The following is a 14,582-nucleotide window of genomic DNA, read 5'->3' on the forward strand; positions in this document are numbered from 1 at the left end:
TTGAATTAATTTCCTTTATTTATATATAGGAAAGACAATAAAAGAATATGATAGTCTACACCAGATATTTGACCCCAAGTGTCCTCTCTAGCAGACTTTCTGCTCACATTATCCATAGCAATGTCTGTGCTTTGCCTTTTCCTCAACACTCCTACCCCAATATGCCATGGTCAGGATTAGGCCTTGCACTTAGGACCTAAGGCACAAGTCTCTGCCACTTGAGCCAGAGAAATCTCTACTACAGGTGTGAAGGAGGAGCAGGCAGGGGAAAACAGCTGGGGAGGGACATGGGAGGGAGCTGTGGTCCTGTAGAAGTGCTGCCTGGGGCTTGAGTTGGCTGTCTGCCATCAAAATCAGCCCCTATCCCATTATGGATTTATATAATACCTTGGTTTACATAGTATATACTGATATTGGATTGCTATAACATATCTGGTTGGGCTACTCACCTTGCAAATCAGCATTTTAAAAAAATAGATCATGAGTTATGGGGGGCTCTGTCATCTGCTGCTCAGTTTAGTGTATCCCAAGGGAAAACACAAATTTTAAAGGGCAGAACCAGCCCAGAAAGCCATCAAATGACAGCAGCAGAAAGAGACTAATGGAGTCCTAAAGACACATCTGGAAAAACAGCTGTGTGTCTTGGCCTGCCGTGCACACTAAAAGCATCCAGAGGTCATCAGTAACACAATGGGTCTTCACTGGAGCACAGAAACCCCAACGGGACCAGGTCAATTTCTCTTGGCTGGAGGGGTTTGTGCCCCACAGTCTCATTTGGGTGTCTTGCAATAAACAAAACAATAAAAAAGCATAAACTCCCTTTGGTTGACCTGACACTGCTTGTATTACAAGCTCACTGCCTCACAGACCAGCACTGCTAGCTACATTTTGGCATTTTCCAAACTTTTTTCTACCTTTAGGGTTTTTCATAGTGGGTTCCCAAACCACATTAAAAAGAAATATAACAACTGAGCAGAGGTCACCCTGGAACCAACTCAGCGCCATGGGAAGGGCTGCAGACAGGATGTGCATGGGACATCTCCATCCCTGGGGCCCTACTGGGTCTGTCTTCCTTCCTGTGCCTGTCCCTGTCACCTCCCCAGACTGGTGGCATGGCTCACAGCAGGCAAGACATGGCTATGATGAAGCAAAAGGGCACTTCTCCGAGCTGTTGGCAGCTGCTCATTTCTGCGTTAGCTTAGGTACATTAAGGCATGAAGACCAAGTGCATAGGAGGAAGCAGCGAGACCCTCCAGGCGCCTCCCAATCAGCCCCTGAGACCTCTTCCATTGAAATGTTTCTCCAAGATGCTCACTGTTATCAGGGTGAGGAAGAGGAGCTTCTGGCTTTGGGTTGGCCACATGGACACTGCCCATCTGGTTCAAGCTGTTGGCTAAAAGACGAGTCCATGGAAGGAGCCGGATCCGCCCCCACCCGCTGCTGGGCTGCAGCCCCCCGATGAGTTGTCATCATCCTTGTCCCTGTCCAAGTCTCTCCACCACAGCGGGGATTTCGGCAAGGCAGAAATATAGGCGGCTCTGTTCCTTGCTTCTTTTTCCTGCTCCTGAGAGAAGGAAGGGGGGAAAACAGCACAAGGATATCAGCAGATAAAGGACTCAAGTGGGGGGATGCTCCCACCATCTCTGAGGAGCCAAGAGCCTGTCAGGTTCCCCCTGGGATCTTCCTTCAAATTAAAGTGGGCTGTGAAGGCCATGTGCTCTAGAGCTCAGCAGGAGGGATGCATTGCAGCTCTTCAGTGATCAAACCCAGCCCTCCCGTGTCGCCTGTGGGAGAGGAGGGACCCCCCCCCCAAATCACCCCACATGCAGGTCATGTCATATGAGACACTGCTGTTTGGAAAGCATTGAGCTCCATCAGCTAGTGAAATCTGTTCTAGTTTGTATTCCCAGCTCACCCATCTGCCTAGGCAAGCTGTGGATGCCTCATCCCTGGAAGTGTTCAAGGCCAGGTTGGATGGGGCTTTAAGCAACCAGGTCTAGCAGAAAGGGTCCTTTCCCGTGGCAGAGGGGGTGGAACTGGATGGTCTGTAAGTCCCTTCCAACCCAAACTAGTCTATGATTCTATGATAATAAGAGAAAAAGGTAAAAAAGAGACTTAGCTTGCAATGGTTCAGGTGAACATCAGAGGTGGTAGGAAGGAACCAGTGAGTGAAGATGGGAAGGAGGGGAAAGGGTAGAATGAAAGGAACAAGTATTTTACAGTGAAGATGGTGAGGCACTGGCACAGAATTCCCAGAGAGGCAGCAGATGCTCCACCCCTGGGAACATTCATTCAAGGTCAGGCCACATAGGGCTCTAAGCATATGAGTTGAAGATGTCCCTGCTCATCCTGCAGGGGAGGTGGACTAGATAGCCTTTAAAGGTCCCTTCTAATACAAACTATTCCATCATCCTCTCTTTCCCAAGCACTTCAAAGAAAAAATTTCAGGCTGAACTTTCAGGAGCAGACAATAGCAAATCTACCCCAAGCGCAGCCACAAGGTGTCTTGTATCAATCTCAGTTTCATCAGGAACCTATAACCTGTTTATATCTGGTTGCTAAAAATGAAAATGGATTTGTCTTCAAGGAGTGGGTGGGTATGTGCAGGATTTTAACCACAGGACAGGATCCCACTGCTGCCTGGATTTGTGGGAACGTGGCCCATGAGTCAGACAGCTGCAGGACCACATCCTGCTGTGCAGAGCAGCGGGAGTTACCTGCAAGAAGAGGATGTTATCTTTGGAAATGGCTTCCATCAAGTCCTTGTGGAGGGATGGTTCACCATGCAGGCGGCCGGCCTCAGCCAGAGCCTCGTGCAGCAGGCAGCTCTGCTGTTCCGGCCGCTGCCGGTAGAAGAGGACGTAGGCAGTGTCCTTGGGGAAGAAGGAGGTGACGTTGCTGACCGATTCGAAGGAGGAGAAGGAAACTCTGGTGTCATTGAAGAGGTACCACTGGATTTCAAAGTCCAACTGTTTGTCAGAGGCTGGTTTTGGCACCCCATCCCGGGGCTGCCCGTGGGGGTTGGTGTCAGTGCACTCCCTGGAGTAGCAGTAGTAGTGGCCACTCTCAGAGGAGATGCCTGAATGCACCACCACACTGCAGAGGTCATACACCACAGTCATGAAGCCACTCCCTGGAACAACACCGTCCTTCCCATGCCGGCAAACCTCCTCAGTTTCCTCTGGAGCAACGAGGATGGGTAGCTTAAGCACCACAGGGATGGAGACATTGTCCAAGATCTTCTTCCTCTTCATAGTCCGTGGGTCAAAGGAAAACCGCAGCAGTGTGAGGATGAGGTAGTGTGGACCCTCTGTCAGCTCTGCCACCTTCTCAGCATCCTGCAAGGATGCACATTTCTCACAGTGGTATTTATTCTCTGCTGTCAGTCTCTCTGGGGATAGAAAATAGTTGATTAAATCCGGAACAGATCTGGAGTCCTTCGGAGCACATGCCTGCTCCCTGAAAGTTGAGAGAGGGTCTTTAGCTGCATCCACCCCAACATCATTGCCACGTATGGGATTTGCTGCATCTCCTCGTTCCTGGAAACCTAATGTTTCCACTGACACTGATGGGGCTGCATGGTCACTGGCCATGGGGGCCTTCCTCTGGATCCAGGGAGAGCCCATAAGCTGGCCTGAATTTTCTGGAGGCTCAATCAATTGTGGGCCAATTTCTTCCACTGGTAGAACAGATGTGCTCCCACACACATTCCTGTCCAATGGAGGAAAAGCCAGGGACAGGTCTGTGAAGGCTTCTTCTCGGGAGGAAACATTCAGGCACTTCAAGCAGCGGATCTTTGTCATCATTTTACCTCCAAACATCTTCTCAATCAATGTCTTGTTTAAGTAATGATGCTCCACCGCCTGAGACGTCAAGCTGGATTCCTTGAGTTTCTGGTAGATCCTTTTTCCAGTTTTTTCCTCTTCATGCAATCTTTGTTAGGGGAGAAAAAGGCTGTGTTATGCATCAATACAAAGGTAGATTGTAGGGTAGGGCTCCTGTTCTTCACTGCAAGTAGTTAATCCCAGTTAACCTGCCTGTACACAGGGGTCTGATGCTGTGGGAGAAAGGTGGGAAGGAGTATGACAGGATTTGGGAACCTGAAGTCTTCATGTGTCATTGACCACATAGTTCTAGAGGGATCGCTGGCACACCAGAGATTTGATATTTCTAGGTAAAGGCAAAAATCAACATTTTGCAGAGTAGGCTGAGTGGCTTGTCAGGTGAATCTCTAAGGTTGGTACAATGTTATCAGGAAAAATCTCTTCACTGAAAGGGTGAGGGGCAGTCAGACATTGAAACAGACTGACCAAGGAAGTAGTGAAATCACTGTTCCTACAAATGTTAAAAATGTGTAGAGGTGGCATTTAGGGACATGATTTAGTGGTGGACTTGTTAATGGTTGGACTCAATGATCACAGGGGTCTTTTCCAACCTTAATGACTCTGTAATTCTATTAATTCCTTGTGTCATCTGAGCAAAGGCAGAAATTTTAAAGTTGAACTAAGTTCTGACCTTACCGCTAAAATTGTCCAAACAGGGTTTCATGAGAAACGGAATTTCATTTCAGACCAGTCTTACTATCCCAACCCTCCACTCTCCCAACTCCTCTGGGTCTCAGCCACATGCCCTGTTTCCATGTGAGTTAGCATTAAACTCTACACTGGGGTTTAGGGACACCATTGTCACCAGGCTCCAAGATCACAGCGCTCATCACGTACCGGTCCAGCAAATACTTGAGGTACTCTGAGCAGTCCTGCTGAGCTCCAGGGGTGAACCAGGGTGGCCAGGAGGCAGAGAGGAAGCTCTCAGGGGAGATGGCAGGTCGCTGGCAGCAACACAGAAGAAATGCATTTAATCCTAGTGATTTTTCCTCAATTCACATAGGGGGATGGAGAAGGGACAGGAGTGGTTTTTTGGCTGGTTCCCTGGGAGCACAGTGCCCTGTGCCTGATAAGGTCCCTTTTTTCCCCCTACAAAGGCTAATCCGAGTGCACAGGAGGACTTTCTTAGTTTGCTGCAAGCCAGGATGGTGAGGATGAATTTCATATAGAAGTATATAGAATATACTATAGAAGTATATAAAATATACTTCTATAAAATATCCATGTGTTTATAATTCAATTTTTAAATGGTTTATTGACCTGATCCAGATAATTCTACTTAATTCAGCCTGAATTTAATTTGCTGCTGCATTTAATTTGATCAGGATCTCTCTCACCAAATCCTTTTATAAAACAAGACAAAACAGAAACACCAAAGCAAAAAACCCACTAAACTTGCACCCAACATTCTGATCACTGCAGACAGGTAAACTGTGTTACCAGATAATGTAACTGCTGTCATTAGGAAGCAGATATTTAATTAACATGGAAAAAGACCCATCTTTAGCAAAGAAGTAGCTTCAAGAACAACCAAAGAAGAAAAATAACCAAAAGGAAATTAACAGGAAACTATAACCATCAGCTACACAACATGCTTCTGTACTTGCTCATCACAGAACACAGACACCCTAACCTGCCATCAAAACCTAGACTCTTCTATTACCAAATATTAAATTTAACAGGATGTCTATATTTCCCCCCCCCCAGGTCATCTGTAGTGACATAATACCACAATGCTACCAGGCAGCTCTGCCAGTCAAGGCTTGGGAAATGAAGAAGCCTGGATGACTTGCTACCCAGCAAGGGAAAATTCACCGACTTTCCAAAATTTTGTCTTTCTAGGGACAGAAAGATATCATTTCAATAGAGGAATTAGATATGACCTAGCTGTATCTCCAGGAGTCACTCCATTAAATTTCACATTTGCCATAGAAATATTTACAATTAGTTGTAGGGTGTTACTTTTATTTTACTTTCCCTCACATACAGATGATTTAATGACCTGGAATCTAAGGTGAGTTTATAATTATCCTTTTAACAAAACCACTTTTAAAGCAATTTTCACCAATTGCTAGTGCTTTGCTGGGCAGCGAGCTGCTCCAGCCTTCTCTCTTGCTGCACAGCAAGAAACAAAGCCTCTGCTTCACACCAACAGGCTTCTCAGCTGACCACAGATGTAAACTATTACCTAATGGACTTCATTATCAAAACCATTAGCTATGACATCAGCCCAGCCCAAGAAGACCACAAGTTAAATACAGGCAGCCTGGTGTGAACATAGCCCACTTTCATGGGTGATAGGAGTTTCCCTCCACCTCTCCCAAAATTAGCCTACTTCATATAAACAAAATTTGTCCCATTACAAAAAACCCACCAAGATCCACAGCTCCTTATCAGCATGTTAGAGCCAGCAGGAAGCAACTTGGAGACGAGCCTTTCCGCAGCCGACAGTCCAAACAAATAACTAAAACATGAAATAATTACCTGACTGTGCTCCAAAAATGCAAAGAGCCACTGGAGCTTTGTCATCAGGGGCTGGGAGTTGCCCTCAGTTAAATTCAGCACTGAATGCCGAAAGCTGTGAAAGAAAAGCAGAGATGCAATCTGTGAGATGGAAAATCAGTGTGGGACATGCAAGGCTGGAGTGACAAGCAACCCCTGGAGCAGTCTTGAACGGGAGCAAGGGAGGAAAGACTCACTCTGAAGCCATGAAAAGAGACTGTATGATGCTGTTCATGTAGCAAGTGTTTCCCAAGTTAATTAACCCAATCTTTCCTGTCTCTGATTTAGATGCCAGGCGTGGGTAGAAGCAGGCCAGCTCGTTCTTCTGGGAGGTCCAAGCATTTTGTCCCAAGAGGTGTTTAATCCGGTCTTCGTTTGGAATCGGGAGAGCCTTGGAAAGAGAGATCTGTGTTACAAATCATTCTCTGTCCTCACAAGGGGAAGCCAAGGGGCAGGCACCAATCTCTTCTCTCTGGTCACCAGTGATAAGGCACAAGAAAACAAGATGAAGCTGTGTCAGGGGCGGTTTAGGTTGGATATTAGGGAAAAGTGTCCAGCACAAGGTGGCTGGACACTGGAACAGGTTTCCCAAGGAAGTTGTCATGGCACCAAGCCAAGAAGCATTTGGACAATGCTTTCAGGCACCTGGTGTGATTCCTGTCCTGTGCAGGGTCAGGAGTTGAGCTCTATGATCCTCATGGGTCCCTTCCAACTCAGGGTATTCTATGATCCTATGACTGATCTTTTGCCATGAAGAATTAATAATAGGAAACTGCAAAACTCCTCTGCTAGAGACATTCACACAACTGATTTCCCTGCTCTTCATGTGAACATGCCCCCATGCACAGAAGAGTTCACCTGTTTGTATTAGTCCTTTAGAGGCATTTCAGAATAAAGTTATAGCTAAAACCTACAGGCACCATCAGGACTTCTGCAGGCCCACCATTAGAGAAATAACTTCCTTCAACCTGCATACACAGGGCTCAGACTCAGAATTTTTAATCCCCTTTCTTCTACCACCATCTGAGGTGTTGAGGTCAGGACATCCCTACCAGTGGGACAATGCCTCTATTGCAGGTACTGACAAAGATGCCATTTCCATATGGAAAGCAGTAAAATGACTGAGAAGGGCATGACTCACTTTAACTGCTTCTAGGACTGGCTCATAGAGGTCTGGGAATCCTGAGAAGCGGAAGAACATGCAGTGGATGAGCTCAGCCAGCTGCTCCAGGGAGCTGGTCGCAGAATTGGAGTCCTCCTTCTTCAAAGAGGCCACCAGCCTGGGGATGTGAGGCAGGAGCTGGAAAAGAAAAATTCACTACAAAAATTACTCCACGTTATTCACAGAATGTTAATACATTTCGGGGAGTGAAATTCACCTGCAGGCAGAAAAGACAGTGAACAGGAGTTGATTTCAGTGCCACACTAGACTTCATCCTTCATCCTTTGAACTCAACAGCAGATCTCTTGTTGATTTTGGCAACCTTAGAGGGTTTCGTGTTGCATGACACCTGCAGGTTTGTGCTGCTGCTTTGCTGAGCTGCAATTACCATTCTTTAGTCTCCCCTAAATCCCACACCCACAGTGGAAAGGACATGCTGCCTGCCAAGTGCAGGGATTCAAACCTGCAAGGTAGATGGGATTAGCCTAAAGAAATGTTGTCTGCTGTGCTCTGTATTTTATACTGAATACACTGAACTGGATTGGTACAGTGGGTTAGGTGGCAACAGGCATACAAACAGCACATTCTTTATTTTGTTTTCATCTCGAAAACTAAAAGTGCACGAGCAGATGCAGATGCAAATGATCCATTGCTCACGGGCACCCTCTGCTGACCCTGCAGCTGCACACAGAACTAATAACCGATTTCCTACCCCGCAGATGTGCTACAATGATCCAGGCACTTACACAACCTTTTTCATATTTATATTTTAAGTTATTTTTAGCCCAGTGTAACCCTGGAGAAAAGTATCAGGATCCCAGTCCAGCCATTTCCAGGTCCTCTCTTCCTCACTTGGTCTTCTTCTCCTCTTTTTCTTTCTCTTAAAAATGTTGAGATTTTAACTATTTCCCTTCCAACAGGAAAGGCTGTTGGGGAAGAGATCAATTGCAGCACTTTTTTGTACATCAGAATTTTTCCAAGCTGTGATGTGAACAATTCTCAAAATCCTTCCAAAGTGCCAGGGCAAACACAAAAAGACATGGTTTGGCCCTGTTGGGTTTGGGGTTTTTTAAATAAAGGAGGAAATTTATGCTTATGGGCTACAGATGGAAACTTCAAGCCAAGAGCAACTCAAAGATTTTGGAGTGTTTCAAAATTTGATGTCCAACTGAAGACAACATGTTGGAATGACTATTTTTAGAAACCAAAGAGTTTCTCAAGAAATTCAGGTTCCTTCAAAGTATCTCCAGCTGAGGAATGAAAAAGCATCAGCTGAAAATGTTGGCTAGCTTTGCTTTTTACTAGCCATATCTGTTTATTCTGTGAACTTCAGGTGAAAAGCCAAATATAAGGGCTTTAACCAGAAAGTACAAAATCAAACATTAATAGGAGCAATTTTGCATCACTGCTTTTATCAGTTCAATCACTAAAAGCATGCTTTTGCCTTCAGCTTCACTTTTTAAATTCAGTGTTCCAGAGGCAACACCAGCAGGAAGCAGAGCTGTGCCTTAGTGCCAACAGCGAAACAAACTATAAAATATCACGTGGAAATGAAAAGCGGATATTCAAATGTTGCCAAAAGTTGTTTTTGCCTTTAACATAAAATTTGTGTAGTGAATGTTCTGATCCAGTCTTCTGGTCTTGCTGCACTGATGCTGTACAAACCTTTCAGAGATGACCCAACACTTAAAGAAATGGTGCCACGTGTTGGTGACAATTTAAAGTCACATGTGGGATGGGGCCCACTCAGTCCAATAGACAGTAAGGCACCTGCTTAGGAAAAGCAAGGGCTGTTTAATAATGAATTCCCTGCCCTCCACAGTGAGAGTCCTCTGAGATATTCTCAATGCAAACGCTCCACCAAATGCACTCCAAAGCCAGAGTGGCAACATCTGCCACACCTTAGGTCCCCTCCTATCCCTGCCTGCCCCACAGCAGGGTTACACTCAGGAGAATGACCTCATCCAAGTGCCAGGCACAGCCTTACCAAGTGAAATGCCTCGTGGGAGTGCTGGAAGCTCAGCAGCATGTACTGCAGGACAGACAAAGCCCCCTCCCTCACAATGGGGTACAGCAGCTTGGAGAAGACCTGGTGGAGGAGAAAAAAAAGCAAATGAGAAGGCAGGATGGCACTGCAACCAGCAGGAAAAGGGAACAGCAGGAAACAGAGGCACTGGGCATCTACAATGGCTGCTGGTCTCCTCTTACTCCATGCTGGATGTTGAAGCAAGCAGCCTGTAACTAGGTCTCCAGAGTCATCTCCTGTCCTGAGCATTGGCACCCTTAAAAATACTGTGTGGGTTATCCTCACCCTTTCAGCCTTGTGTAATGCCTCTATGACAGTGCTACATCTCCATATCTCCTCGTGAAAAAACTGTGCAAGCACAGCAGAATGCTAGACTTTCTAGAACATGCCTCTTAATTTATTCAGATATTTGGAACTTTAACCTTTCAGACAAAGAGATAAAAAGCAAGGATCTTTTTCAAAGGCTACATAATTATATTTATTCTACTTTACAAAAATACCTGTATACCCTCTACTGTTGTCAGATCATAACTTCCCAGGGTTTCCAAAAATCACATGATATTTTATGGGCTGTGTCCTTTTCCTATATATTAACAATGGAAGGAAAGAAAAAAAAGGCAGAGATGCTTGGCTACTGTCCCACTGCTCAATGCACTTGAGGGATCACAAAGACAAATGCAGTTATTGATAATGTTCCAATACTGATAATTATAGAATGACAGTATCATTTAGGTGAGAAAATACCTCTAAAATCTTTGAACCCAGCTGTTAACCCAGCACTGCCAAGCCCACCATTAAACCATGTCCCTAAGAACATAGTAGCTTCTATGATGACTTCTTCTGGCTCAGCCAGGTGTTATCCCCATTATTTGAAGGAGGGAAGAGCAGGACCACAGCACGGAAAAAGTTCTGAAACAGTGACCAGTTTCAGTGCTTGATCACAGTTTTCAGAGAGAGTAAGTACTCACTGCTGAAACAGGTGATGGCAATGGCAGCAGGGGCTTTATCTAACTAATAAAAGAACCAAGCCAGGGCACAGGCTTTAGAACTGACCTGTGACTGTGTAGATTATTAATACACTCACTGATATGTATTTTACCCGTGCCAGCCAGCAATGACTCAGGCATGGTCAAAGGAGAGCATGTCACATTCCCAAAAGCGAGTTTTACAAGATCTTCATAGTTTGGGAAGGAGAGTATTTGACTGGTTTGAAAATCCTTGGCTACTTTATTTCATAACCTTTAAGATACCAGTACTTCTGCAGACCACAACCTGCAGAATCCCAGGTTGTTCTGGAGAACATCATTCCTAGCAGCAAAATCAGTATCCCTTGGGACAGAAAACTCTTTTTTCTCTACACACCTCATCTTGTCATTTGAAAGACAAGGCGATATTTCAGGTTCATGATGGTATTTCTGTGGTTCACATTCACATTTAAAAGAGCCAACTGACCTTTTCTATTTTCGAAAGAGTAACTTCAATCAAGATGCTGAACTTTTTCACTGCAGCCAAACCCTTCAGCAGAGCAATGATCCACTTGTCTATGTTCTTTCCCAGGGGCCAAGACACCCAGTCAATCATCCTGAAATGAAACACGAACTCTTAAATAAATGTAATGCACATATTGTAAAAGTCAAGCTCCACTCTGGGTCAAAACTCCTCCAAACTGGCGTCCAGACACTGGGAGGAGACAGGCTCTTCACAAGACATTTCACATGTTATTCAAAGCACAACAGAGCCTGAAGTAGAAATACCCCAATGTCACCATCATGCTGTGGTTCACCAGAGGATCAAGGACCAAGTCCATTGAGTAAAGTTGGGATTTTTTCCAAAAATTTCAGTCTAGCCAAATTCAAGCTTTTAAAACTGGTGCAATGCTCTCTATACTCACATGAGGATTTGATTGAGGTCGCTGCATTGTCACCATTAGAACACAAATTATACTGGCTTGATCTCTTATTGTTACTGGTAAGGAAAAACACCCAGATTCATATCTTTTAGTTCTCTGTGTGGGAAACATTGATTTCCAAAAACATAATCAAAAATCTCCTCCTGGAAACTCTAATAGAACCCAATTATTCCTGAATGTCACAGGTAAAAAATTTCCTTTCTAGCCATTCAACCAACATGTTGTCAAGTTTCTGCAAGAAATAGTGCTTTACAGTAGTTTCTCATAAAACAATAACCTAAAACTAAGTGATGACACATTGTTTCTGTTTAAGTTTATTGTTAAACAACTGGGAAGTAAGTAAGACTTGGGATCTCCAAGTATCCAACTTTGCTGACCATTTCAGTACGTTTGATTTGAAGATATCCCAAACCTTCAGGCTACACTTCAGTTCAACTACCTTACCCAGTCAGTTCCTTTTGCTTATAAATCTGTATCTTATGCAAAACAAAAGAAGGGAAGATAGATAACTAATCACCACAAGGTAAAGAGCAGGAATTAGTGAAGTTTACAAGGAACTGGAAAAATTAAAGTCTAGTCAGTAAAAAAACCTTGAAAAGCAGAATATGTTGGGATGCTGAAAAATAATAAAAGTCGAGCCAAGTTGGATAACAAAGCAAATGCCAGAGAAGCTTGCACAGACATTTGCACCGGAGAAGAACAAGAAAATCCATGCAATCACTGTATGTGAAGATGCACAGTTGTCAGGCATCATCAACACAAGAGGAAGACCAAGCAGTCACAAGGAAGTCTCTGAGAATTAGAAATGTAGAACTGGAAGGAAATGTATTGATTCAAAAGGCATGCAAGGCACCAGAAATGGAGGCTACAGTAACTCATCTGCTTGAAGACAACCAGGCAAATGCCAGGTGACTACAAATTCCCAGTGTAACAGCAGCCATGGAAAGGACCATCACCATCTGTGGTGCAGAAGGAAAGGTGTTCTACATGGCAAAACAAAGACACCTCAGGTTGTGGTCAGGCTGCCATGGTGACCACGGTGCACAAACACCACCATCTGTGCCCAAGACCAATGAACTGTGAGGAAGAAACCTGTTCGGGTGGTAGGGGAAATGAAGAACACTTCCTGCAAGAAAAGCTTAAAATAACCTGGCTTGTTTAGCACAGCCCTGAGAAAAAGCAGAGATGGGAAGGGACTGCTCTTCCTGCACATATTGAAGGAATAAACACCAGGGAGGCAAAAGATATTTCAGCTATTTCTGTTGGCATGAGATCAAATGAACTGTGAGATGGCCAGAAATACACACAGACTGGCTGTTAGAAGAGAGATTTGACCCACTAAAGCAACCCAGTGGTGGAAGAGCTGTGAAAGAACAGCAGTGGGAACATTGTCCTGCTTTGAGGAGCAGAGTTGAACATTCATGAAAGGGGTCTGTAATGTCAGTGCTATAAAGCAGGGAGATGGATCTAGAGATTCAAAGGTCTTTTTTCTCCCTATCTTCCTTAAACAGGCCTAAAATAACCTTATTTGATTGAAGCTATACTTTGCTAGCACTGGTAGCTAAGTTACAGTGCTGCCCGTGTTGCTACAGTAGGAAGAGATTACATTTTAAATTCACACTGCACGATCCACAAATATTCTACTAGCTATGACCCTAATTTGACAAAGGAGTCTTTGATTTGGTATGCTAAACTTTTAAAAGCCTAGACCCCGATCTCCAGAGGTAGAGAGTACCTGCATAGCCGTGTGACAGCAGATGCCTTCTGCATCCAGACCTGGGCTCTTTGGAACGAATACATCCCCAGGGAAAAAAAAATAAAACCCAAATCTGTGAGTACCTCTGACATCACAGATGTGCAATAATAGAGTTTATCTAAAAATAGACAAACTCTGTAAAAGAGCTTGTGGTGTACACTTATGCCAGCAGGTGACAGCCTTGCTTTTTTTACCACCACTTGTTCTTTACATGCCTGACCAGAAGCTCTGCATAAGTCCAATTTATTCCCCTGCTACTCCCAAACCCAAACTTCAGAAAAAAAAAACTTCTGCATGCAACCAGTTTGTCATGGATACTAGGCTAAAAGATCTTCAATTTGTACATTTTCCTTTGATTTTCTAGGCATGGAGCACACATATCTAACAGCCTGTGGTCATGCTGGTTTTGGGGCACCCATCTGCCACAAACATGCTGCCAGAACTTCAAAATTTCTCCTAAGTGATGTTAATTACATTTTATGGGCTCTAACTAATTATTTACTCCTCCTTCTGCATGACAAACACTATTTTAAGGAATGATGCAATTGATTTGGCAACCTCTGTATTTAGACACTGGCACTCTAAGAAGATTCGTATGGAGCTTGTAGCCATAGGTGTCCAGAAGGAGAAAAAGATGGAGAAGACGTTTAGGAACTGAACTGATAACTTAATATTTTGTCTTGGGTTCTTCTGGACTCTGGGAAAACCATGACCTTCCCTAGCAAGCCAAAGTAACTCCTTTCCACGTACATAAACTTCCCATCAGGAATAATGTGTTTCTGTCATGTAACCTTATTGGGAGGGACAAACCAATCCTGTAATAAGAGGAAAAAAGATGCTTCCAGTGAGATCAAGTCAGAGCAGCTCCCTTGTTTTAAGTGCACACACCACTGCATGTGAATATCATCTGTTTAAATTAAGACCTCTAAGGAAAGTACAAGTTAAAGATAGAATAATGGAAAAATTTAGGCTGGAAAATACCCTTAAGATCATTGAAGATACACCTAAGTAAGTGCAGAGCAAGGCACTGGAGCACAGAAGAGCTGTAGGACTTGGACATAAGAGTGCAAAGAAGACCTGGTGATGCCAAAGAGGGCACTAGTGCTGCAAAGACCAGGTCTGGCAAGTCAGGTAGCCTTTCACCCACTACTCTTCATCATGCTTTGACTGGGTCTCCACTGACTTTGTCTGTCCAGCTGCAGCACACCCAACTGACAAAGGCCAAGATGGAACCTGGAAACAGCTAGGCATACCTCCCTCACATAAATCATTAGCTGTGACTGGTGGTTTAAGAATATGTCCTTCTGAAGGGAGACAGAGATCATAATGAAATCCTGAAAAGA

The 14,582-nt window shown here is 44.4% G+C and overlaps 1 protein-coding gene across 5 annotated transcripts in view; it reads right to left on the reverse strand.

Moving 5' to 3' along the window:
- Positions 1–14,582, reverse strand: part of USP35 (ubiquitin specific peptidase 35) — a 26,271-nt gene continuing 11,689 nt past the window's right edge. For 4 of the 5 annotated variants that reach the window (XM_064409730.1, XM_064409733.1, XM_064409731.1 and 1 more), the window contains 8 exons: positions 11,027–11,156; positions 9,536–9,637; positions 7,528–7,686; positions 6,584–6,777; positions 6,369–6,462; positions 4,722–4,828; positions 2,718–3,933; positions 1–1,564 (listed from right to left, as the gene is read on the reverse strand). In XM_064409730.1, coding sequence (XP_064265800.1) covers positions 1,394–1,564; positions 2,718–3,933; positions 4,722–4,828; positions 6,369–6,462; positions 6,584–6,777; positions 7,528–7,686; positions 9,536–9,637; positions 11,027–11,156 — 2,173 coding nt within the window. In that variant the 3' untranslated portion in view covers positions 1–1,393. The remainder of the gene's footprint in view (positions 1,565–2,717; positions 3,934–4,721; positions 4,829–6,368; positions 6,463–6,583; positions 6,778–7,527; positions 7,687–9,535; positions 9,638–11,026; positions 11,157–14,582) is intronic. The other variant, XM_064409734.1, reaches the window with a different exon arrangement.

This window comes from Passer domesticus, chromosome 2, assembly GCF_036417665.1.
Source record: "Passer domesticus isolate bPasDom1 chromosome 2, bPasDom1.hap1, whole genome shotgun sequence".
NCBI lineage: Eukaryota > Metazoa > Chordata > Aves > Passeriformes > Passeridae > Passer > Passer domesticus.